Source organism: Thunnus thynnus, chromosome 4 (genome assembly GCF_963924715.1).
Source record: "Thunnus thynnus chromosome 4, fThuThy2.1, whole genome shotgun sequence".
Classification (NCBI taxonomy): domain Eukaryota; kingdom Metazoa; phylum Chordata; class Actinopteri; order Scombriformes; family Scombridae; genus Thunnus; species Thunnus thynnus.
In genome coordinates this window covers 4,576,986-4,604,642 of record NC_089520.1, presented here as the reverse complement: position 1 = coordinate 4,604,642, position 27,657 = coordinate 4,576,986, and the positions used below count along the sequence as shown (strand labels likewise).

The 27,657-nt window shown below is 36.4% G+C and overlaps 1 protein-coding gene and 1 long non-coding RNA gene across 2 annotated transcripts; both read left to right on the top strand.

Moving 5' to 3' along the window:
* The first annotated feature begins 5,666 nt into the window (after nt 1–5,666).
* LOC137180958 (uncharacterized) lies at nt 5,667–8,479 on the top strand. Its single transcript, XR_010928095.1, has 2 exons — nt 5,667–6,139; nt 7,068–8,479. It is a non-coding gene; the product is annotated as an uncharacterized lncRNA (long non-coding RNA).
* A 6,427-nt stretch (nt 8,480–14,906) lies between these two features.
* LOC137180948 (polymeric immunoglobulin receptor-like) lies at nt 14,907–26,103 on the top strand. The gene is made up of 8 exons (XM_067586258.1): nt 14,907–15,046; nt 16,067–16,372; nt 18,386–18,706; nt 18,843–19,163; nt 21,471–21,518; nt 21,689–21,787; nt 22,190–22,245; nt 24,064–26,103. The coding sequence occupies exons 1-8, from the start codon at nt 15,007–15,009 to the stop codon at nt 24,370–24,372; spliced, it is 1,500 nt and encodes a 499-aa protein (XP_067442359.1). The 5' UTR covers nt 14,907–15,006; the 3' UTR covers nt 24,373–26,103.
* The last annotated feature ends 1,554 nt before the right edge of the window (nt 26,104–27,657 follow it).

Sequence of the window (27,657 nt, the reverse complement as noted above, 5' to 3'; positions counted from 1 at the left end):
GAGACATGTCGTTCAGTGTTTCCCAAACCCCAAAGTCAAATGTCTTGTTTTGTTCCAACCAAAAGTTCACAACCCAAATATATTCAGTTTACTGTCATAGAAGACTAAAGAAACATATATTCACATTTGAGATGCTGGGATCAGAGTAGGGTGAGTGATGCCATCGTCCATCGCCAATGGCTAACAGCCACGACCACTGAGCCTCTACCATCGTAACATCGTGATTAACGATACGTGTTCATTACTTGTTGTTACTTGTTACATAACTTGCCCACCGCCACCCCCGTTGTTTCTTTTTTTATAGAAATAAAACCCATTTGGTTCATTTTTGCATATCAGCACCTAGGTTCATCAAATTAAAAAAAACTCCCAATTTGTAAAATACTAGGTGTGTTATCAATAATTAGTCGGACGACTGACGTTACAATAACAAACTGAAAGTGTCTGCTCCGTGACCATCTGCAGCAGCAGCAGAGTCACAGCACAGAGTAGCAGATTGAGACGTCTGTCCTCCCTCCTGCTCTCTGCTGTAAACACAAGGAGCTGCTCTCATGTCTCAACAAGTCTCGGTGCTTGTTTTTGGCAGAAACTCTCCCGTCTTCGTCCCCACGTCGGTGTTTGCTGGTTAACGAGGTTAACGTGAGTTAACCTCTATGGCGTTCCCAAGGAAACTCTTGGTAGCGTAGCTCCTTTTAAGGAATAGGGCAGTGTGTATTTTGTACGTGTAGGATGAGAGGTTATGTGAGAGAGTGAGCAGCAGGAAAGTGATGGTGAATGCTGGCGGAGCAGAGGAAAAGGTTAGCAGTAAGTTGTCAGTCCGGCATTAAATGTACAGTACAGACTCCAGTGTGTCACTTAATAAATGCTGCAGCTTGTCAAGACCAAGGAAAATCATGTCTGTTATTTCCCCAACTGCTGTAAAATGAAGGGGGTTAGCGTAACCTGCAAACACTAAACAAAGAAATAGAGAACAGAGAAATATGTGGCTGCTGAATGTCACAAGTTTTTTGCAACTATATTTTATGGTATTTTATTTTTATGAAGCACTTTGTAACTCTGGTTTTAACACTATAGAAATAAAGTTCACTTTCTTACTAATGTTGGTCTCTCTCTGACAACATAAAATTATGAACTAATGTTATTTCAAAAATTGATTTTTGGCATTTATGAATTGATTCAGAATCGTAGAAGATAAGAATCACAACTCTTTTTTCATCCACCCCTATTTATCATGTGTTATATTATTACAACATGTTAAATGTTGTACTTCTCTTTTTTCTTTGCAGTAAAAGATGGCTGCGAGAAGTCATTTAATCAAACTGCATACAAAACAGCTAAAACTACCATCACATGTGATTATCCTAACGAATACAACTCCAGTGTCAAGTTTATCTGCAAAGACAACAATGAAATCTGTGAGGAGATTTTATCAACACAATATTCTGTAAAGTCAAACGGGACATTCACTCTCACAGACACCAACAGTGGCTTCAATGCGTCCATCAGTAATGTGAGATTACAGCATGCTGGTGTCTACTGGTGTGGAGTCAAATCAAATGAAGGAAGTTACAGAGTTTCACTCAGAAAAATACAACTGCAGGTTGAAGGTGAATAATACACACCTACAACGTCTGATGTTTCATCATACTGAATATTAAGACATTGCTAGATTATGTTGGCAAATACATTGATAGACCTTTTTTGCCAATGTTTTATTGAATGACTATTTCTATCTACCCACAGATGTTACTATCACCAAAAGATCCCCAACTATTGGACAGGATTTCACATACTGGTGTGATTACTCAAAGAATAAATTAATGCCCAATAATAAATTCATCTGTAAGGGTGAAGATCCATCTATATGTCAACCTCTATGGAACACCACAAACCTCGATACGAACACTGGGAAGTTTTCAATAAACAATGACAGAGCGAGGAGAAATATCACTGTAACAGTGAGAAACATAACAACTGACGACACTGGGACTTACTGGTGTGGAGCAGAAAACACTGACAATAAGCGCAGTAAAACATTCTTCCACAAACTGGAGATGACTGTAGGTGAGTGGATGTGTTATTTTATTGCTAGGAGGTTATATTCAGTTCACTTCAAATCTTAATTTTCACACGCAAAGAGAGCAGTTAATTGCACTGTACAATGAAATTCTTATTTTGTGCTCCCCTCTGGCTGCCATGGATAATTAAACTTAAGTTGAGAATTAAATATAAACTATGAAAATTTAAACTATAAACACAATATATAAAACCTTTACAAGATAAAAATACATAAGTAGATGCAAAGAAAAAAGAGACATGTAAACATAGTTTGTAGTGGTTAAGTCTGATTGTACATGAATGTGCATTGTACTGTATGTGCAAATATCCCTGCATGTGTAAGAGGGTCTGTGCATGTGCAAGGTATGCAGAGAAGTAGTGACTGAAGACTTCAATTCAATTATACTATAGCCAAAATCTGACTCTGGTTCAGATTGTAGGAGGCTAATTGATTGCTAGCATTAAAAGAAAGCCACAGTTTTGATTACTGTTTGATTTACAGTAAAGGGTGAGTTTGTTTTTGTACGATATGTAAAATGTCTAGTTATTACAATACACACAAGAATGTTATTTTTTGTCAAAGAGTAACGTAGATGATACATGAGCTGTTTTGAGTCACGACAGTCCCGTAAAGTGTGACATGTTTAGTTACACTTCATGTTCACCGGCTGCAGTTTACAGGACTGTCGTGACTCCAGAAGACAAGTTCATTGATGGGCTAGCTGGTTCTGTCTTGTAGTGAATTTAACAGTCTCATCTACAACAAGGACAGACTGAAAATGACTAAACTGTGATCTCAGTTTGTATTTGTTGACAAAGTATCATCTCCAATTACAAGAGTTGAAGTGCTGGGAGTCAACAGAACAGTTCCCAGATTACACTTTGTTCAGTTTGTCTCTACCTGCTGTGTAGCTAACGCTAGCAAGCAGCAGTCTGCAGGTATTAGGCTAAAAATTGAGATTTGATTTTTTTTGGCCATAAACCCCAGCACTAATGATATTTCATCTTATGAAGCTGTTTGAATAAATATGTGTTTTCCGCCTGTCGAGTGTCAAACAACAAGACTCAACAAAATCATAGGAGGAAACCAATAAAAGGAAGTGGTCTCATACTACAGGAGGGTGTGATGTTAATCTTCAACTCTAACAATTTTTCTCCTAATGCAGAACATTTTCATTTCCTTTTCTTAAACAAAACATATTTCAAACTTACCAAAAGCTGCAGTTATTTAAACCAAACCTTAACTTTAACCTCAACCAAAGATTATGATCTTAATATTACCCCAAACTTTTTTTTTTATTAGCTGCTTCAACTACAGCTTTACACCAACAACAGCCACAGACGTTGATCTTAACTGTGTTTACTGCATCTGCAATCATCTGCATTTCAGGGTGTGTGCTGTTTTCATGAACTGTAAATGTTTCAGTGTGTTTTCACTACAGTGATGCAACATTACAGCCATTTGCTTTGTGTGATCAGCCACTCTGTAGCGTTTGGCTTTCTATTCAAACCGCAGTCAACTGTGATATCCTGACTGACAGAGTGAGAACACTTACAGTTGTTGTTATTTATACTCTTGATCTCATTTCCTGCACGTCCATTTCACCAGACTTCAGATGAGCATACTGCAGTGACAGCAGGACTTGATCAGCAACATGTTCAATCAAAGCTCTTAACCACTGATCAGTTTTGAAGTTTCTGTTCGCTTTATCTACACATGAAGTGTCTTAATTTTAAAATTATAAGTTGCTCAATATTTATCCCTTATAAACTTTGCCTCACATGCCTATAAACACACTGGAGGTGTCATTGATCATGTAATTGTGATCTGTGGTGAAGAAATCCATTCCTTAAGAGAAGAGGGACAGAATCCATTTTCCTCATGCTGTGTAAAAATACAAATGTAAGTTCAGCTGAAGCTAATATGAGGCTACAAGCTGAACTGTTTCTTGGCTCTGAGCAGTCGCCAGGCAACCAGCAGATCTGGCACATAACCTCATTTAAAACGGGGAATTGTTTTTTATATTCTTTGGTTTTTGTCTGTTTGTTAATTAATGAACTTAAGAGGAGCTGAAAGAGCACAAGAAATGTTATTTTACAATAGTCTGAAAAACATCGAGCACTATTTTCATAGATGCACCAATTAGATCATTTGTCCCACACAGCTGCTCATATTACTGTTACAACAGGTTGGTATTTGTGTTTATTGTGTTTATAACAGACGTTACCTGAGTGTGGCAGTTCAAAATGGCATGGGCTTCTTATTGTGTAACAAGCTAATATTATCAATAAAATATGTTATATTACATAGTTGGGTGAAAAGATGCTTTAATATATTTTGATAAATCAGATTCCAGACCAAACAAAGTAATAAAACCATCTGGTTTAGTGATTGTTTGTGAAAAATTCAAATAAATTTCTTAAGGAATTGTTGGGTCTCTGTAAATTAAAGAGTACGGTCTAGAGCTGCTTTATGTGAAGAGATAACTTTTGATATGATTTAGTGCTATATAAATAAAACTGAATTGAATCATAGAAACAGCTACAACAACATAAAGTAAGCTAGTTAACAGCAAACATAACTTTGCAACTTTGTTCCCAGCTTTGAGAAATGTATAGTGCTGTGTGAACCGATCAGGACTCTCTAATTGTATTTACTGTAGCCAGCAATAGCAACAGGAAGTTAAGAGTCAAAACAGGAAATGGAACAAACTGAAAAAGTAGGGGCCGCATTAAGTTAATGGCAGATATTTTGACTTAGTAGAAAAGTACAGGTGTCACTAATAACATTAACAATGGCTCTGCTCTATTCAAGTGTCCCCGTAAACCATGACAGTGTGACACTGAGCCAGCATGTGCAATACCAGGACCCTGAATCATTCATTTTATTATTTACTCCTGTGGTTTTCATGCTGTGTCATGTCAAAAAGCTGTACGTTCAACAAAGTTTTATTTCCACAAATTCACTCATCTTACTTTCTTTCTTTCATGTATTCATTGTTTTGTTGTTTAGTTAATTAAATAACATTTAATTAGATATTTTGTGTTTTTTTGGCTGAGGTTGATATATTAGTAAACAATGGCAATGAGGAAACGAGAAAAAAAAAAGATTAAAAAATACTGAATAAATAAACAGTTTTATCTGTCAGGCTTAGAAAAATTGCATTTTTCTTTTTCTGTCCTTGTTAATATATGAATGCACATGTACAACCTGAATGCATTTTTTTTTTTTGCTTTCAGCACCACCACCACCACCACCACTAACACCACCACTAACACCACCACTAACACCATCACCAACATCACCTGGATCTGTGAATCATGGTGAGAAAGCAAATTTGATATCTTCAAACTTAAATGTTACGTGTTTGAACATTTTTTTGATGATTTAATTTCTGTAAATTCCTGTTAAATTTCTTGACAGACAGCTTTGAGTGATAATTCCATGTGTTCACTGTGTTTTAAATGATGCTGGACATTTTATGTGTTGTGTGGTTTATTTTGCAGGAGACTTTCAGGTAATAATGATCATCTGTGGAGCTGTGCTGCTGCTGCTGCTGCTGCTTGTGATAATTGTGATCGTCATCTACAAACGTAAGGGAGTTCATTACCAGACTGCAGAACATGAAACACACACATGCATACTGTACATACAAAACCACTCAAAAAAAACACTGCATGTACTTCTCTATCCTGTGAAGATGTGATGTCTAAAAAAAAACCAAAAAATAGACAAACTGTAAGACGTCAGAAGTTAATAGACATGACTTTTATCATGTCTGTAAGTTGAAATTTTGTTGACATATTATCTTTGCTCATTTTGGGGGATGCACAATTAAATCCTATTCAGTGAAACCAAACTACATAGATAATTAGATAGATAGAGATAGATTCTAAGCTACATAGATAAACAACTGTATAGATAACAACTTGACGAAAAGTGCTGAAATTAATCCACTTCCATCCTTCTGCTCATTTCCTTTTTTCTTCTCTTTCTTTTCTTGCTTTCTCTCTTTTTCTGTCAGGATTTTCATGTTCAAAACCCACAAGGAATTGAGCAGCAGCACAGCACATCAGAGAGGTTAGTATAAATGTGTCTATGTGTGGTAGTACTTTATAGGTGGTATTCATATTGTCAGAAAAACAAGAGCAGTACATAAATGATGCCAGACTTTTAAGTATTACGCTTGTGAATATAAGCTCCCGGGACTCTTGTTTCATAGAGATAAACTGTCAGTCAGCCACAACGATGCAGTGTTATGTTTTCACTGCAGTGCAATGACAGACTCTCTCTTTAGCAACGTGTGGCAGATTTGTTGAATTTGATGAATATTCCACTTACAGTGTTCTGATTCAGTTAGTGTATTACCACCTCTGACAGCCAACAAACCAACAAATCTCTTACCTGTTATCTGGAGAGCCTCTGACATGAGACAGAAGCACACATTTTAACCAACTTTCCAGAAAATCAGCAGCAACAGAAAATTTGTTTTAGTGCGTGGTTCTATCAGTGCTGTTAAGCTGATCTGAAATATGAGAGTGGACAACGTGAACAATCCATGAACAGATGGCTGTTTGTGGGAATGCGCAAACGATGTGACGTCAATTTGATGGGGAAGTAGACGTAACTCTGCAATAGAAGTGTTCAGCCTGCTCTGAACACTTTGACCATGTTTAACGTAGACAGCCAGCATTACATTATAACAGTATATAAATAAATGGCAGAAAATCACTAGAAACATGTTTTTCTTAAAAAAAAAAGGGATTTGTTTGAATTTTCTGTTTCTGTGGATGGAAATGCACCTGGTGTTTAGTCTTCCATTATCAATATGTATGACTAAATAAGACGTATAGCTGTAAAGTATAAGAGAGTTTTTTTGTCAGTGAGTAAATTCTACTGAGGGAGCGCAATGAGTCGTCCATCACACTGACACTGTGTCCAACTACCAAATATTTATTGTATGTTTGAATATCAACCACTCACTCAATTTTTTGTTCTTCCCTGGAAGGATAACGTTGATGAGGAGGTGCAGGAGCACCTCCAGGAGACAGGCTCAGGAAATGCAGTGGAGACAATTTATGCCACTGCCAACTTTCCCACAAACCCCTGCGCCTCAATGCATTACTCCACCATCATCTTTCAAAGCAGCACTGACAAAGCTAATTGTGAAGCGCTGATCCCCAGACCCAGCTCCTCTGCCTGTGAATATTCTACTGTGAGGAACAGTCAAGGTCCAAACTCTACTGTCTATAAATCATCAAAGACTTCAGAGGATCCTCTCTTACTGACAGTCAACAAGACACAACAGCAATGAGGATGACCCAGGCAGGAATTTATTAAATTTACAAAATAAATGATAAAGATTAATTTTGGATGGTTTGTGATTGTTTACAATGAAGCCCAGCTCAGACTGTAGGAATTAACACCCCAAGATATTCAGTTTCTGGGCCCAGTCAACTTAAAACAGGATTCACTGCTGCATTGTTTAAGTCACCAAAGTTTGGTGACAAGACTGATTTGTAGAGACTAGATGAGTCCTTATGCTCAACTGTGAGACAGTTTGAATCAACAATAGAGTTCAATTCAAGACTTATTGTTGTATATTGTTGTATATATTGTTGTATATAGTGGCCAATAAGTAACAAGGAACTGCAGTACAGAAGTGTCAAATATAATATATATGTCTGGTAATTTAGTTTGTCCACCAAAGAGCACTGACAACTAGAGCTGCAACAATTAACTGATTAATCAATTTGTTGATCAAAAGAAAATGAGTCTGCAACTTTTTTGATAATCAATTAATCCATTTAGTCATTATTCAATCAAAAGTGCCAAATTTTTGGTTCCAGCTCCTCAAATGCGACAATTCACTGTTTTTCTTTGTCATATATGACAGTAAATTGAATATTTAACATTTTAGACAAAACAAGCAAATTGAAGACATCACTGTGGGCTCTGAGAAATTGTGAATGACATTTTCTCACATTTTTTTTTACATTCCATTGACTAAGTTATTAATCAATTAATCCAGAAAATAATCTGCAGATTAATCAATAATGAAAATAGTTGTGTGTTGCAACCCAGTGACAACTGTAAAATGTTCCACTTATTACAAAGCTTGTTCACAATGATTTACTCTTTATGATGTTTTTATGTTATGTGTTTATGTTTAAGAACAAATATTGTATAATAAATGATTTTCATATCTCTAAAATATTAGTATTAGCTTCAGAACTCCAGTTTTGTTTTGGCATCCTTTGTATTCCCGCTACACTGGTGCCATTTTTGACTAATTGTTTTCCAGCTCCATGGATTAGGAATAAAATACAAGAGCCTGTCCTAGCTCAGCTACAGGAGCCTGAAGTGTAGATTTGGGTTTGTGTTGAATAATAAATCAAAAGGTTGAAGGAGTAGCTGCTACCACTGACTCAACAATTACTTGTTTGTAGTTTATGTATGTAGTTTAGTTGATTGATAATTTTTGCTCCAAATACCAAATAAAAATGTGTTAAAGCCAAATGAATCTGTTCTTCTATGGTACCACTTCATTAAATAATTATGTGAAAGAAGTTCTTCATATTGATGAATCCACAAAGACTGATTATCCAGCTCTGCTGCTTTATGGAACTTTTCAGCCTCTTTTAGCTTGCTGTGTGTCTGCTGCTGTGCAGGTTTTTGTGCTGTTAAGATAACACCTTTATAAAGTCACAGGTACGAGTGTAAGACATAGTTCACTATTCACTTTGTGTTTGTAGGGTTGTTCAAATGTCTAGTAAGAATTATTAGAACCTATTGTGGACTGAAAATATGCTGAAAAGTGGTGTATAATCACTAACTAACAGCTATCTACAACCATGCACTGCAAAAACAGAGAATGAATTAATAAGTAGTGTCTGAAATAGTTTTTTGACATCTGACACTAAATAATCTTTTACATAGAATCATTCAATAGTGAATTATTTCAGTCACAGTCCATGTCCCTGCAGTTTGTCTGACTTGTGTGATATTAAAAAGCACCAAACATTGCTGGTTGTTGTGACTCTTTATTTCTAAACCACTGAAAAAACAATCCCACATTGCTGTTGAAGAGAAATGTTTATTTATCACATGTTGCTTGTGGTAGTAATTTTAAATAAGTCAGACTATGGCAGGCATTATATTATTGTTTGTCATTTTAAATTACTGTTACTGTTAATTACAGTTTAATTACACATCAATAGTAAACTGAATAATGTCATTAGAAAAATCTGTTGGGTTATTAGAACAATATTATTAATTATTAGAACACTAATAGAATAATAGAAATATGATAATTAAAGTAAAAGTTCTTAAAGTTTCTTACAATCAATATTACAATCTGCTATCTAGTGAAAACTTTTCAAAACCAAAGCAAAAGTCTCATCCTGTCAGATCAACGTGTCACTTTAATATTACTTAAAACATTTGGAGACATGTTGCTTATAGCTCATGTTTCCTCCCTTCCTGTAAGAGGTGTTTGTGGTGTTTCTCTTTGCCTTGGCAAGCAAACTAGCAGATTTTAAAAGATAATTTAAAGCTGTTGCTGTGACGTTTTATCAAACCAATCTTTCAGATAAGCAGCAGGTCTGCCACAAACTGCACTGAGACGTTCAACTGTTGCTTCCACGTAAAGACGTATTCTGCACATTTACACGTCTATATTTTTTTAATGTTGGGCTCTACTGGAATATCTTTGCATGAATCACAGTACAAAAAAGTATTTAACTCATACTGATGCTTTATGTAGTCCCTCAATTCAGTCTGTCTGAAACAGGCCGATTTATCTCCTGTCTCTTTAAGACCCCCTCCTGATGAGTCCACTCTGTTCTGACTTCCCAACTCTTGAAAGCTTTGGGCTTCAGCTAGGTCTTTACTCGAAATGTCAACTTCTCAAATACATCTGAAATATGAGCGTGGACAACGCAAACAACACATGGAAAAACCAAGGCCGTTTATGGGCATGTGTGACGAGCCGACATCAGCTCATCGGCAAGGTAGAAAAGAAAATGCAAATGAAGCGTTCAGAGCAGGTTGAAGCCCTGACTTTTGACTTGCAGGCAGCATTTCTACAGAGGTTCAGAAAATAACGTTTTATTCCTCTTAATCACCGGCTTTCTTGCTACCATCGCTCGCTCTCCTCATCCACTCTCTAGCTCATTCGACCACTGCTTCTCTCTCTCTCTTGTCTTTTTTAAAATGCGTTGGGAAGCCGTCAGCTAAGCCTAACTTTACTTTTAACCTTATCAAACAAAGAGAAACGTCCTCCCCTCTTCCTAGTAATGTTTTGTCTTCCCTCATGGCAGGGTTGTACAGCGTTACGGGTTGCGTTTCTCCAAAAGTTGATTCTGGTTCAACTTTCTTGCTGCGGCGCCACTACGGCCCCCCCACCCCCACAGCCTAAACACACAACTCGTCAGCCTGCCAGCTGGTTACCTGAGGCTGGTGATGCGTGCACATTGAAATCATGATGGGAAAAAGAAAAGGAAAAAGTCATCTTCTCTCAATGAAAAACGTAGTCTCCTTGAAGCTTATGACAAGCTGCCAAAAACGAGCCAACAAGATGCAGCAGCGAAACAACAAGCGTTTGAAACAGCTGTTCTGTATTTTGAAACAGTCAATAAAATTCAGTAAATAGTGAAGCTGCTCGTTTCATTACTTTATATTCATGTAATAAATATACAAATGTCAATTAGATGGTAATCTGCAAGAGAAATTAGGAAAAAGAAAACAAATGTTATGTAATCTTTGGTTCAGACTTGAATTTTTCAAAACATTTTACCAAAATCACCAAATCAGCTATCACTCAAATCAGGAACATTGCAAAGATTAGATCTTTTCTTTCTTTCAGTGGTGCTGAAATACTCATTCATGCTTTTGTCTCTAGTTATTTAGATTACTGCAGCTCCTTATTTGCTGGACCGCACCACGGACCGCCTACAGCTTGTACAGAAAACTGCAGCAGGGTTCTTACAAGGGCTAGGAAATATGATCACATTTCCCCTGTTCTCGCCTCATTGCACTGGTTACCTGTGGTTTTTAGAATTGATTTTAAAATTTTACTGCTTGTTTTTAAATCTCTGAAGGGCCTAGCCCCATCTTATATCACTGACCTTCTCATCTCTTAAACCCCAGCTCGTTCTCTAAGATCTGTGGACCAGCTGTTGCTCTCAGTCCCGAGGTTCATGTCTGTGAAGCACTTTGTAAACTTGTTTTTGAAAAGTGTTATATAAAGTATAATGTTATTATTATTATTATTATTATTATTATTATTATTATTATTATTATGTTATATACAATGTTAATTATTACTGTAGTGGAAGGATATTAGGGCCCGTGCAGGGGTGGGGGCCAGTGGAGGAGCAAACTAACAAGTAGGCTCACATGGAGCAGGTGTTTCAGACAAGCTGAGACTGTCTCTTGAATTGTTTGTGGCTTTCACTTCCTTCCTGTTTTACGCTCTGCATACTTGTGGCTCTGTCTACCACAACATCAGTGTTGATACTATCACCAGATTCAGCACATACTGAATTTAATATAAATAACCACCTACTGTATGTATATACAGTGACTTTTCACTTTTCTACTCATAAATTATTTATTTCTGCACTCTGTATTGTATGTTTGTATGCATTTGTGTTGTATCCATTGTATGTTGTCCATTTGTTGTTTCTATGTGTATGTAACTATTTTTTCCCTTGCTTGCCTGTACATAATAGTGATATATTTAATTATCTTTGTTCAGCCTTTACCTTGTGTCTTTTTTGTAAATCATGTATAGCAAAATGTAAATGGTTATTTTTATTTGTTTGTGCTTTTGTGGTTTTTTTGGACAGTTGCAACATTGTCTGAACTAAAACACAGACTGTATTTCAGTTTGGTTTCAGAGCACCTCATATTAAAGAGTCAGCTGTTGATTTTGAGAATTGTTTTGGTTCTTCAGGACTTCAGTGCTGCTGTTGACACAATCAACCATCATCTACACTCTAAGTAAAGGCATTAGACAACATCAGTGTCAGGCTTGTATGCTAAAATAGAACATCAAAGTAAAAATGAGCTCAGTTTAACATCTCTTGCAGCTTTCGATAGAAGTGATATTATAAATACGTGTGAATATCACATTTATAGCTTCTGTCATCTCGTTCCATCTTGAGGTAAAGAGTGAAATTAGCAAATGTCTGTACAAATTGTGCAATTTTCTATCATTATTTTTCTCTTGGCCATGCACTTGTCTTGTTGATGATGATGTTGTATTTCGGTAGAACAAACAGCTCATGCTTCCTGTTGAAACCAAAGCTGTTTTACCACATTGAGTCAATTGATATTTTGTCAGTGGAATCGATGCCTTTTTTTTTTAGCCATTTCCTTCCTTATATACAGACTAACGCAGGTTAACAACATGACAGGCTGTAAACTTTTACAGATTCTTGTTTTGTGTTGATGGAAACAGAGAGAGATGATGGAAATGGAGGACAGCAGGATGCAGAGTGACTGTATTTCCTGATCACAGCTCTGACGCTTTAGCACCTGTGTTGTATGCAGTGAAGGTGGCTAAACTACTGATAAAAAACTCAAGTCTTACAGGGAGAGACTGTAGGCAGCTGTTTTCAGAGAAAAAGCTCTAAGAAGCCACTGTACACTACATGCTCAGCACCAAACAGCAAACAGACACAGCAGCTAAAGAGCCAGATATTTCCCTCAGGAGTTGGTAGGGAGCAAAAACAGCTAAGAAAGAGTGAATATTGGACTTTCATTCACCAGGTGGACAAACGACTAACTAGCTCGCCATACCAAATTAAAAAGTGGTATGTCAGAGTTGTGTTCACTATTTGTTTCTGCTGAAAACAAGAGGACAAAAAATCAATTAATGCAGGTTCAAAGAATTTATAGTAATAGTTTGAGTTTGAGTCTCATGTCCATTAAATATGACGCTACAGCCAAGAGACAGTTAGCTTAGTTTAGCACAAATACTCAATGAAATTTTGTAGGCCGATGTATCATGTCCACACTTACAAAAAAGCCTCCTGGAGCCATACCCTAAGTCCAACAGGAAGTCAACCATTTTACCTTGCAATTTTTGCACAGTTTTTGTCATTTGCAGGCGTTGTATTTTAACAAACTCCTCCTAAAGATCAACCAACTTCAAATTTTGTCAGTGTCATCTTAAGACCTTTGTGATGAAAAGTTATCAAAATCTTGATTTTTCACAGAATGCTCTTGTCATAATGTACTGGTAAATTTGCATGTTTCACCATGAAACAGAAAGGTGTGGTAACTCCACTGGACTTTGTCCAGTCTGCCCCAAATTTCACAGGCTTGACTGGAGTCCAGGCCATGATGTATAATGGGGGTGTTCTCTAGTGCCACATAGTGGACACCCTCATGCACCAAGTTTAGGAGCCATAAATGAAGTTATAGTTATTTTGGAATTAATTGTAAATAAGTAAGTTTGTGATGGTGTATATTTTGGTTATTTGTTACTGTTATATTTGTTATATTGTCATTATTTAATGCACAATCACAGTGATTATTGATAGAATCAGGTCAGTATGATATTCACAGTTAATATAAGCAGCTGTTTACCTGCATGGCGGCTGGTAAGAGAGAGAGAGAGAGAGAGAGAGGGTGAGTGGGTCGCTTTTTGTTTGTTTACCGCAGCTTTGCCTTTGATTGCTGTTATTATTTTGAGTATATTATATATTATATATTATATAAGTTGGAGGCTCCTTCTTGCATTATAAACCAGAGTAATGTGTTACCGACTGTTTGTCTTCTTTAACTGCAGAGTTCTGGGTCAGTTGTAGCTGAGCTAGTGCAGACTGACTGAGAGGCAGGTGTACAAGGTGTCACAAGAGCTGATGTGATATGAGCATTAATGACTTTTTCAAAATTTCCAGGGTGAGGGGCCTGATTTCTGAAATGTTCCCTGTGGTGGATGCAGGGAAGTATAGGAAAGGTGAATAATAAAAACTTCTACAGTGATATTGGCCAGAGTCAGGGACAATCTATAAAATACTGCTGACTCACTACAACAGCAGTCAATTCATTTAATATTATTACTATAAATTTCACATACTGAATTAGTTCATAATCAACTAAACTCCACCTGCAGGTGTTTCCTGTGGTTTAATCCTGTGCAGTTCTGGGGCAAAATCCAGAAATATGCAGACATGTTATTTTCGTCAGATTCCAGTTAGGCGCTGGTGCACAAGCCTTATTTCCACTCCCACAATTTGCAATAAATGAATGTAAACACGCCCTTAATCAGCTGTTTTCATACCAACATGCTGCCTGCTCCACCAGTCTGTAGATCTGTCTATTAAACAAACAGGAAGGGAAGTAACTGCTTGTGTTGCAGCAAAGTTCTCCAACAGCCACAACAGCTGTCATTAAATAGTAATATCTCATTATCATTTTTAAACACCAGAAACGTGATCAATGATTCATCTGTAGAGCTCATGTTGAAGACAGAGTCACAATTAAGAATAAAATAAAAAAAGATTATTAACAGCAAAATAAAAGAATGATAAAACTGATCACACAAAGCAATTACCTGTGATTGATAAATGCAGTTGGTTATCAACCTAAACAAACAATATCTTATTAGATTAATATTCTGTCTCTCACCTTGTTTAATCTTACATAATTCACAGCTGGCTCTGGGAAAACGTGTACACTCTGTTTTTATAAATACTAGATGCATGTTTTATGTGCATACACATCCTTTACACATCTGGCCCCCGGTGAGCAATGATGTATAAGAAAAGAAGAAAAGGGGGAAGATGATGAGAATCGGGGGCGGATCACTTTTACCAAAATATCAGCACAGGAAACAACTGTGCAGACGGTGAATGTCAGAAATGAAAAGAGGAACCAACATAACCAACTGGAGTTAAATAATCTTGCTGAGAATTTCTTCACCCAAGAACAACATGAAGAGTTTCCTTCTGCTCGTCCTCTCACTGATGACAGGTAAAAAAGGTTTATTACTGCCTGATTACTGACTTTAGAGACTGGATTGACAACTGTTACAGCTCTGCCTCTTCAGTAATTAACCAGTTTCTATACATCCTGTTCTGTGGTTTCACTTACAGCTCAACTTTTTTAAGACAGGCCACAGTAGCAGTCTATTTATTATTACAGTATAGTACTGTTAAAAAGCTCACTAACTTTAACCAACAATAAAGTACAACTCATTTATATAGATATATTTAAATATTTTGGGTAATTATTCAACTCAACAGCGATCAAAGATGATGTTTTTGATTTGGATACTGACAACCTGTAAAAATCCCTTTTCACACAGGAAGTGATGCTTTTAAATGTATTTCTGATATTTTTTGACAATTAAATATGAAATGCAAAAATTATGCTAATTTATCAAGGATACAACAAGAAATCAGATTTGTTTTGTGTGATACCTAAAAGTAGAGACAACGAGAGCAGCTTTAAAAATCACATCTGTGATATTTTTGCTTTTTTCGGCGGCCATTTTAAGTCCTGAAAATGTTTCCTGTCTGTATGTTCGAAAGGGTGCAAGAACCAAACTCATGGTAACGATTATATGCTAACATAACTCAATGAATTGATCAATCAATCAATTTTCCAGCTGTTTGGTTTGTCACAAAATACTAGACATACAGTATGTGTGTAATACAGAATACTTTGTTGATCAAAATGATGATTTTCATACTAAAATAGCTCATATTACTACAATTAATTAAAGTTGAGCCCACATTTTGTAATTATTTTTGAAGTATTTTCTGTTTTCCTATTACGGCTGATTTGAAAAGTACAAGATAGAGACTCAACATGTTTTTAATAATTATAACCACTAAAAATGTCAATGCATGTCCACATCATTCATAATTTTGTTTTTATGATTCATATTTGTATTTATTGGCAGAAAGTCTATTATCCACAACTGCAGCAGCTCTGGGATTGTTTCACTATCTGACATGATGTAAACTTTTCTCTTTGTTTAACCTTCAGGTTGTGAGGCCTCGTCTAAAGTGAAGGGATGCCGAGAAGGATGGGTTGAGTTCACCTGTGGATATCCTGAAACAAACAAGGATTATGAACATATATACATAGTTAATCCTAGAAAATCGGAGTTAAAAGTATGGGATAAAAAGAATGTATGGGGATCAAGTGACAGAGTTAACCTGTATCCTTATATAATGAATAAAAGTGTCAGGGTTTTCATCAAACAACTTCAAGAAAAGGATAAAGGGGAATACCGGTGTGAATTTAAAACAAAACCAAAAACAGCCACTGTGACATGGAAATTGGAGGATGGTAAGAGACATTTACTTTTATTTTTAATCCATTAATGTTGTATCAATAAAGAGGATGTTTTGTTTAGATTTTACCACACATACTGTAGGTTTAGGCCACATCCACCATGTATAACAACTCATACATATCATCATATCATACATGCAAAATTTGGTGGCAATAGTCCTGAATTTACAAATTAGCTTGTGTATTTCACATCTCTATCCCACCACACCTTCCACATTCAACAGAATCACCCTCTTTGTCAAGTGTTTCATCATCTAATTAGATAACCAAAAGAAATTAGCAGAGGTGGAAGTTGAATCTTTTGCAATAAAACACACTTTACACTATTACTGTAATGATTATCAATAATTATCGATTTGATTCAGAATTGATTCTCAATTGAAATATAGAAAGAGGGGCACTCTTTTAACTTACTTACTCCACTGACTTGTGTCCACTGAAATACAATATGAAACATAACTGACAGTTAAGCTGACTGGTCTTGATTAAGGTCACTGACGAACAGAAAAAAGCAGAGAGATGTGTAAACGGCTTTTTAATTTAGAAAAAACTGAACTGCATTAATTTAATTCTGACTATAAAAGAACAATGAAATCAGGGCTTAAACTAGCAATTATTCTCATTATCGATTAATAATGTTAATTATTAATCTGTTGATTGTTTTCTTGATTAATGGATTAGTTGTCGATTAGTTGTCTGGTCTACAAAATGTCAGAAAATGGTGAGACATGTCGTTCAGTGTTTCCCAAACCCCAAAGTCAAATGTCTTGTTTTGTTCCAACCAAAAGTTCACAACCCAAATATATTCAGTTTACTGTCATAGAAGACTAAAGAAACATATATTCACATTTGAGACGCTGGGATCAGAGTAGGGTGAGCGATGCCATCGTCCATCGCCAATGGCTAACAGCCACGACCACTGAGCCTCTACCATCGTAACATCGTGATTAACGATACGTGTTCATTACTTGTTGTTACTTGTTACATTACTTGCCCACCGCCACCACCGTTGTTTCTTTTTTTATAGAAATAAAACCCATTTGGTTCATTTTTGCATATCAGCACCCAGGTTCATCAAAGAAAAAAAAACTCCCAATTTGTAAAATACTAAGTGTGTTATCAATAATTAGTCGGACGACTGACGCTACAATAACAAACTGAAAGTGTCTGCTCCGTGACCATCTGCAGCAGCAGAGTCACACCACAGAGTAGCAGATTGAGACGTCTGTCCTCCCTCCTGCTCTCTGCTGTAAACACAAGGAGCTGCTCTCATGTCTCAACAAGTCTCGGTGCTTGTTTTTGGCAGAAACTCTCCCGTCTTCGTCCCCACGTCTGTGTTTGCTGGTTAACGAGGTTAACGTGAGTTAACCTCTATGGCGTTCCCTAGGAAACTCTTGGTAGCGTAGCTCCTTTTAAGGAATAGGGCAGTGTGTATTTTGTATGTGTAGCATGAGAGGTTATGTGAGAGAGTGAGCAGCAGGAAAGTGATGGTGAATGCTGGCGGAGCAGAGGAAAAGGTTAGCAGTAAGTTGTCAGTCCGGCATTAAATGTACAGTACAGACTCCAGTGTGTCACTTAATAAATGCTGCAGCTTGTCAAGACCAAGGAAAATCATGTCTGTTATTTCCCCAACTGCTGTAAAATGAAGGGGGCTAGCGTAACCTGCAAACACTAAACAAAGAAATAGAGAACAGAGAAATATGTGGCTGCTGAGTGTCACAAGTTTTTTGCAACTATATTTTATGGTATTTTATTTTTATGAAGCACTTTGTAACTCTGGTTTTAACACCATAGAAATAAAGTTCACTTTCTTACTAATGTTGGTCTCTCTCTGACAACATAAAATTATGAACTAATGTTATTTCAAAAACTGATTTTTGGCATTTATGAATTGATTCAGAATCGTAGAAGATAAGAATCACAACTCTTTTTTTCATCCACCCCTATTTATCATGTGTTATATTATTACAACATGTTAAATGTTGTACTTCTCTTTTTTCTTTGCAGTAAAAGATGGCTGCGAGAAGTCATTTAATCAAACTGCGTACAGAACAGCTAAAACCAACATCACATGTGATTACCCTAACGAATACAACTCCAGTGTCAAGTTTATCTGCCAAGACAACAATGAAATCTGTGAGGAGATTTTATCAACACAATCTTCTGTAAAGTCAAACGGGACTTTCACTCTCACAGACACCAACAGTGGCTTCAATGTGTCCATAAGTAATGTGAGCTCACAGCATGCTGGTGTCTACTGGTGTGGAGTCAAATCAAATGAAGGAAGTTACAGAGTTTCACTAAGAAAAATAAAGCTGGATGTTAAAAGTGAGTAATACACTCCTACAACGTCTGATGTTTCATCATACTGAATATTAAGACATTGCTAGATTATGTTGGCAAATACATTGATAGACCTTTTTTGCCAATGTTTTATTAAATGACTTTTTCTATCCACCCATAGATGTTACTATCACCAAAAGATCCCCAACTATTGGACAGGATTTCACATACTGGTGTGTTTACTCAAAGAATAAATTAATGCACAATAATAAATTCATCTGTAAGGGTGAAGATCCATCTATATGTCAACCTCTATGGAACACCACAAACCTCGATACGAACACTGGGAAGTTTTCAATAAACAATGACAGAGCGAGGAGAAATATCACTGTAACAGTGAGAAACATAACAACTGACGACACTGGGACATACTGGTGTGGAGCAGAAAACACTGACAATAAGCGCAGTAACACATTCTTCCACAAACTGGAGATGACTGTAGGTGAGTGGACATGTTATTTTATTGCTAGGAGGTTATATTCAGTTCACTTCAAATCTTAATTTTCACATGCAAAGAGAGCAGTTAATTGCACTGTACAATGAAATTCTTATTTTGTGCTCCCCTCTGGCTGCCATGGATAATTAAACTGAAGTTGGGAATTAAATACAAAACTATGAAAAAATTTGAACTATAAACACAATATATAAAACCTTTACAAGATAAAATTACAAAAGTAGATACAAAGAAAAAAAGAGACATGTAAACACAATTTGTAGTGGTTAAGTCTGATTGTACATTAATGTGCATCGTACTGTATGTGCAAATATCCCTGCATGTGTAAGAGGGTCCGTGCATGTCCAAGGTATGCAGAGAAGTAGTGACTGGTGACTTCAATTCAACTATGGCCAAAATCTGACTCTGGTTCAGATTGTAGGAGGCTAAATGATTGCTAGCATTAAAAGAAAGCCACAGTTTTGATTACTGTTTGATTTACAGTAAAGGGTGAGTGTGTTTTTGCGCAATGTGTAAAATGTCTAGTTATTACAATACGCACAAGAATGTTATTTTTAGTCAAAGATTTAACATAGATGATACATGAGCTGTTTTGAGTCATGACAGTCCTGTAAACTGTAACATGTTTAGTTACACTTCATGTTCACCAGCTGCAGTTTACAGGACTGTTGTGACTCCAGAAGGCAAGTTCATTGATGGGCTAGCTGGTTCTGTCTTATAGTGAATTTAACAGTCTCATCTACAACAAGGACAGACTGAAAATGACTCAACTGTGATCTTGATTTCTATTTGTTGATGAAGTATCATCTCTAGTTACATAAGTTGAAGTGCTGGGAGTCGACTGAACAGTTCCCAGATTACACTTTCTTCAGTTTGTCTCTACCTGCTGTGTAGCTAACGCTAGCTAGCAGCAGTCTGCAGGCTAAAAAAAATTGAAATTTGATTATTTTTGGCCATAAACCCCAGCACTAATGATATTTCATCTCATGAAGCTGTTTGAATAAATATGTGTTTTCTGCCTGCTGAGTGTCAAACAACATGACTCGACAAAATCATAGGAGGAAACTAATAAAAGGAAGTGGTCTCATACTAGGGTGTGATGTTAATCTTCAACTCTAACAACTTTTCTCATGACTGCAGAATCATTTCCTGTTCTTAAACAAAACATATTTCAAACTTACCAAAAGCTGCAGTTATTTAAACCAAACCTTAACTTTAACCTCAACCAAAGATTATGATCTTAATATTACCCCAAACTTTTTTTTTAATTAGCTGCTTCAACTACAGCTTTACACCAACAACAGCCACAGACGTTGATCTTAACTGTGTTTACTGCATCTGCAATCATCTGCATTTCAGGGTGTGTGCTGTTTTTATGAACTGTAAATGTTTCAGTGTGCTTTCACTACAGACATGCAACATTAAAGCCATTTGCTTTGTGTGATCAGCCACTCTGTAGCATTTGGCTTTCTATTCAAACCGCAGTCAACTGTAATATCCTGACTGACAGAGTGAGAACACCTGCAGTCGTTATTTATACTCTTGATCTCATTTCCTGCACGTCCCTTTCACCAGATTTCAGATGAGCATGCTGCAGTGACAGCGAGACTCAATCAGCAACATGTTCAATCAAAGCTCTTAACAACAGATCAGTTTTTAAGTTTCTGTTCATTTTATCTACACATGAAGTGTCTTAATTTTAAAATTATAAGTTGCTCAGTATTTATGCTTTATAATTCACACTTAAACCCTTTTTTTCCCAAGCCTGTCTTAAAACATGTCTCACATGCCTATCTACACACTGGAGGTGTCATTGATCATGTAATTGTGATCTGTGGTGAAGAAATCCATTCCTAAAGCAGATTTTTAAGAGAAGGGGACAAAATCCATGCTCCTTGTGCTGTGTAAAAATACAAATGCGTAAGTTCAGCTGAAGCTAATATGAGGCTACCTGCTGACTATTTCTTAGTATACGCAATGGGGCTTTTTTATTGACCTCATGCATTTCAGCAACAAGAAAGTGCTCCTACTCTGTAATTTTGTCTTTCAACTTCCTGTCTACACTAGAAGTGGGGATTGTGTACAATGACATTTGCTGCTTGTGATCACCTTGTGCCTACATTTTAACAAATATTTGAACTATTTTATAAAATTACGTAGATAAGATAAAAAAAATACTGAATAAATAAACAGTTTTATCTGTCAGGCTTAGAACAATTGTATTTTTCCCTTTCTGTCCTTGTTAATTTATAAATGCACACGTACAACCTGAATGTATTTCTTTTTTGCTTTCAGCACCATCTCCAATACCACCACCACCACCACCTGGATCTGTGAATCATGGTGAGAAAGCACATTTGATATCTTCAATCTTGAATATTACGTATTTGAAAAACATTTTTGTTTTAATTTCTGTAAATTCCTGTTAAATTTCTTGACAGACAGCTTTGAGTGATAATTCCATTTGTTCACTGTGTTTTAAATGGTGCTGGACATTTTATGCGTTGGTGTAGTTGATCTTGCAGGTGACGTTCGGGTAGTAATAATGATCATCTGTATAGCTGTGCTGCTGCTGCTGCTGCTTGTGATAATTGTGATCTTCATCTACAAACGTAAGGTTCATTAATAGACTGCAGAACTTGAAACACACACATGCATACTGTACACACAAAACCACATTCATGTACTCCTCTATCCTGTGAAGATGTGATGTCTAAAAAAAACAAAGCAGACAAACTGTAAGACGTAAGAAGTTAATAGACATGACTTTTATCATGTCAAATTTTGTCGACCTATTATCTTTGCTCATTTTGGGGGATGCACACTTAAATCCTATTCAGTGAAACCAAACTACATAGATAATTAGATAGATAGAGATAGATTCTAAGCTACATAGATAAGCAACTGTATAGATAACAACTTGACGAAAAGTGCTGAAATTAATCCACTTCCATCCTTCTGCTCATTTCCTTTTTTCTTCTCTTTCTTTTCTTGCTTTCTCTCTTTTTTGTCAGGATTTTCATGTTCAAAACCCACAAGGAATGGAGCAGCAGCACAGCACATCAGAGAGGTTAGTATAAATGTGTCTGTGTGTGGTAGTACTTTATAGGCGGTATTCATATTGTCAGTAAAACAAGAGCAGTACATAAATGATGCCAGACTTTTAAGTATTTCGGTTGTAAATATAAGAGAGAGCTCCCAGGACTCTTGTTTCATAGAGATAAACTATCAGTTGGCCACAACGATGCAGTGTTATGTTTTCACTGCAGTGCAATGACAGACTCTCTTTAGCTACGTGTGGCAGATTTGTTATGAATATTCCACTTACAGTGTTCTGATTCAGTTAGTGTATTACCACCTCTGACAGCTAACAAACCAACAAATCTCTTACCTGTTATCTGGAGAGCCTCTGACATGAGACAGAAGCACACATTTTAACCAACTTTCCAGAAAATCAGCAGCAACGGAAAATTTGTTTTAGTGTGCATTTCTATCCACTGCTGTTATGAGAATATTAGGAGTTGGGTCATCAAGATAAACTGTTGTTGGCACTAACTCTCCAGTCGGTGCCATTGAACCGTTGCAGAAGAAGAGAACACGATGAGATGACGTAATTAAAAGAGCAGCAGTCAAACCCCAAACAGTGAGAGAAACATGATGGAAACATGACATTTCTGTTTGTCAGAGTTTACACTAGACTTTTCTTTGATGGCCAATACGGCCGTTAATATTCCAGAAACATTTTTATACTATGGAGCTCCGGGCTGATCCGTTTGCTTTACTGTGTCAATGCTGGATGTAACGTTACCTGAGAGAAAGCAGTAAGACTTTTCAGAGTCGTGTTAACTGCTGTCGAGCCAAAGCGCAGGGCTGCTGCTGGAGTGTGCAGCTTTTGAATCTTGTGCCACACTTAGTCACATGACCAAACTCAGTGAGTCTCTTAGTGTATATACAGCAGAGGCAAAACCAAACTTTTGTATAAGTTTATATTTAAGATGTCTTGGCAACAAATCCTATAGGTCACACAATATTAGACTATTTAAAATGCTATTAATTAATTTATTTATTCATTTGACCATTGGCATATTTCCCACCGGACATTTTGGCCGTTGATATTTTCATCTACCGGACAACTACACGTGACACCAGCAAAAAGCCGCCATGTGCCGATTAACGTAAACCCTGTTTCATGTGTTAATTTGAGGAACGTTACAGTCTCCTCATCATTTATTCACTACGTCTGTTTACATGGCACTTTGTCACATTTTGCTTTTATTGATAAATCAACATTTTAAAGACATATCCTGCACATTTCCAGGTTTATATTTTATCCTGTGGCTCTATTGGAATATCTTTACATGATTTCCAGTTAAAAACTCCTCATTTATATTATATTGGCCCTTTATGCAGCCCCTCAGTTCAGCCTCTGTCTGAAACAGGTTGTTTTAGCTCCTGTCTCTCTCAAGCCTCCTGATGAGCCCTCAAGCTGCCCATCGGCAGACTTTCACCGGCTACAGAGGCTACATACATAAACAGTAGTAGTAGGATTTTACTTCTTTTTCTCCATTCTTTACTCAAAATATAAACATCTCAAATACAACCATTTATGTTCGAGCCTGAATCTGATCTGAAATATGAGAGTGGACAACGTGAACAATCCATGGATGGATGGAAATGCACCTGGTGTTTAGTCTTCCATTATCAATATGCATGACTAAATAAGACATATAGCCATATATAAGTATAACAGAGTTTTTTGTCAGTGAGTAAATTCTACTGAGGGAGCGCATTTAGTCATCCATCACACTGACACTGTGTCCAACTACCAAATACTTATTGTATGTTTGAATATCAACTACTCACTCAATTTTTTGTTCTTCCCTGGAAGGATAACATCTATGAGGAGGTGCAGGAGCGCCTCCAGGAGACAGGCTCAGGAAATGCAGTGGAGACGATTTATGCCACTGCCAACTTTCCCACAAACCCCTGCGCCTCAATGCATTACTCCACCATCATCTTTCAAAGCAGCACTGACAAAGCTAATTGTGAAGCGCTGATCCCCAGACCCAGCTCCTCTGCCTGTGAATATTCTATTGTGAGGAACAGTCAAAGTCCAATCTACTTGACTGTCTATAAACCATCAAAGACTTCAGAGGATCCTCTCTTACTGACAGTCAACAAGACACAACAGCAATGAGGACGACCCAGGCAGGAATTCATTAAATTTACAAAATAAATGTTAAAGATTAATTTTTGATGGTTTGTGATTGTTTACAATGAAGCCCAGCTCAGACTGTAGGAATTAACACCTCAAGATATTCAGTTTCTGGGCCCAGTCAACATAAAAACAGGATTCACTTCCACATTGTTTAAGTCACCAAGGTTTGGTGACAGGACTGATTTGTAGAGACTAGATGAGTCCTTATGCTCAACTGTGAGACAGTTTGAATCAACAATAGAGTTCAATTCAAGACTTATTGTTGTATATTGTTGTATATATTGTTGTATATAGTGGCCAATAAGTAACAAGGAACTGCAGTATAGAAGTGTCAAATATAATATATATGTCTGAGGTAATTCAGTTTGTCCACCAAAGAGCACTGACAACTAGAGCTGCAATGATTAGTTGATTAATCAATTTGTTGATCAAAAGAAAATGAATCTGCAACTTTTTGATAATCAATTAATCCATTTAGTCATTATTCAATCAAAAGTGCCAAATTTTTGGTTCCAGCTCCTCAAATGTGACAATTTGCTGTTTTTCTTTGTCATCCATGACAGTAAATTGAATATTTAAGATATTAGACAAAACAATCAAATTGAAGACATCACTGTGGGCTCTGAGAAATTGTGAATGCTCTTTTTTCAAATTTCTTTTGGATTCTATTGACTAAATTCTTAATCAATTAATCCAGAAAATAATCCGCAGATTAGTCAATAATGAAAATAGCTGTTAGTTGCAGCCCTTCTGACAACCCTAAATTATTTTCATATCTCTAAAATATTGGTATTTGTTTTATATATGTAATATTAATGTAATGCCATATATTTTTATATATTACTTTTGTTTTTAAGCACATTGAGTTTGTGCTATATAAATAAATTTGACTTGACTTGACTTGGTATTAGCTTCAGAACTCCAGTTTTATTTTGGCATCCTTTGTATTCCTGATGCAGTGGCTTTTTTTCCAGCTCCATTAATTAGGAATAAAACACAAGAGCCTGTCCTAGCTCAGCTACAAGAGCCTAAAGTGTAGATTTGGGTTTGTGTTGAATAATAAATCAAAAGGTTGAAGAAGTAGCTTCTACCACTGTCTCAACAATTACTTGTTTGTAGTTTATGTGTGTAGTTTAGTTGATTGATAATTTTTGCTCCAAATACCAAACAAAAATGTGTTAAAGCTAAATGAATCTGATCTTCTCATTACCACTTCATTAAATAATTATGTGAAAGAAGTTCTTCATATTGATGAATCCACAAAGACTGATTATCCAGCTCTGCTGCTTTATGGAACTTTTCAGCCTCTTTTAGCTTGCTGTGTGTCTGCTGCTGTGCAGGTTTTTGTGCTGTTAAGATAACACCTTTATAAAGTCACAGGTACGAGTGTAAGACATTGTTCACTATTCACTATATGTGTTTATAGTGTTGATCGAATGTCTAGTAAGAATTATTAGAACCTATGTTGTGGACTGAAAATATGCTGAAAAGTGGTGTATAATCACTAACTAACAGCTATCTACAACCATGCACTGCAAAAACAGAGAATGAATGAATTAAGTGTCTGAAATGCTTTTTTGACATTTGACACTAAATAATCTTTTACATGACTGTTCTTCTGTCCCCTCGTTGCCAAAAATTGATTCAAACATATTTAAGGCCACTGCCTTAAATTGGTATGTAATGTGATATTAAAAAGCACCAAACATTGCTGGTTTTTGTGACTCTTTATTTCTATATAACTGAAAAAAGAAACCTACATGTTGAAGAGAAATGTTTATTTATCACATGTTGTTTGTGGTCGTAAAATTTAAATAAGTCAGACTATGACAAGAACTGAAATGAGTTTCTTACAATCAGTATTACAATCTGCTATCTAGTGAAAAACATTGCTCTTTTCAAAACCAAAGCAAAAGTCTTATCCTATCAGATCAACGCGTCCCTTTGACATTACTTGAAACATTTTGAAACATATTGCTTATAGCTCATGTTTCCTCCCTTCCTGTAAGCGGTGTTTGTTGTGTTTTTCTTTCAGTAAATAGCGAAGCTGCTTGTTTCATTACATGTAATAAATATACAAATTAAATATCAATTAGATGGTAATCTGCATGAGAAATAGAAAAGGAAAAAAAAAGAAAACAAATTGGTTATAATAATCATCCGCTTATAGTGATCAATTTAACCTGGACGGCTGTGATCACAATAAGCAGTTTCCACTATATAATTATATCCTCGGGAAGTGTGAGTCACCTTCAACTCTTCTAAAACCCCCTGGGGAAGCTTTTGTCTTACAGACCATGTCCTGTCATTTCCTGATGATTAAAATGCTGTCCAGAATGATGACTTAAATTACAAGGAGCACAGTGAATATTTCATTTGCTACCCCCCTCCCATAATGTTAATTATTATTGTAGTGGAGGGATACTAGGGTCTGTGGGAGGGTGGAGGGGAGGGGGGCTCACATGGAGTAGGAGTTTCAGACAAGCTGAGACTGTCTGGTGTTTTGTTTGTGGCTTTCACTTCCTAACTGTTTTACGCTCTGCGTACTTGTGGCTCTGTCTTGCATTGCTGTCTACCACAATGTCAGTCTTGATACTCTCACCAGATTCAGCACATAGTGAATTTAATATATATAACCACCTACTGTATGTATATAGAGTAACTTATCACTTTTCTACCCAGAAAATATTTATTTCTGAACTCTGTATTGTATGTTTGTATGCATTTGTGTTGTATGTATTGTATGTTGTCCATGTGCTGTTTCTAGATGTATCTATTTTTTCCCTTTCTTGTCTGTACATAATAGTAATATATTTAATTATCTTTCTTCAGCTTGTTGTCCTTGTATATCTTTCTGAAGATTGTCCTTGTTGTCCTTGTGTATCTTTCTGAAGATTGTTGTGTGTAAGTACATTAAGAGCACATAGAAACCAAATTCCTTGTACGTGTAAACAGACTTGGCCAATAAAGCTGATTCTGATATTAGGAGTCTACTGATGCTGCTATATGAGTAATCTGCAACATTGTCATGATTGTCTCATTGACTCTCTATAATCAATTGACATACTACTATATCAAGCATAACAAATTCAAGTTTTACTTTTGTTATACTTAAGTGTATGTTTCCCCCTGATATATCCCAAAATACTTGTTTTATGGCTGCTATAGCTGCTGCTGTCCTGAGATAAATACGCCCCACTGATTATGGAAAACGACTAAATCTGTTACCACAGTTACGCAGACAACACACAAATTTTCATAACC

What these genes read in the sequence shown, in the direction of transcription:
- LOC137180948 (XM_067586258.1), top strand. Translation starts at nt 15,007, where the DNA reads ATGAAGAGTTTCCTTCTGCTCGTCCTCTCACTGATGACAG. An exon ending in GACATGGAAATTGGAGGATG is followed by an intron (nt 16,373 to 18,385) that starts GTAAGAGACATT and finishes TTTTCTTTGCAG; the next exon opens with TAAAAGATGGCTGCGAGAAG. An exon ending in CAAACTGGAGATGACTGTAG is followed by an intron (nt 19,164 to 21,470) that starts GTGAGTGGACAT and finishes TTTTGCTTTCAG; the next exon opens with CACCATCTCCAATACCACCA.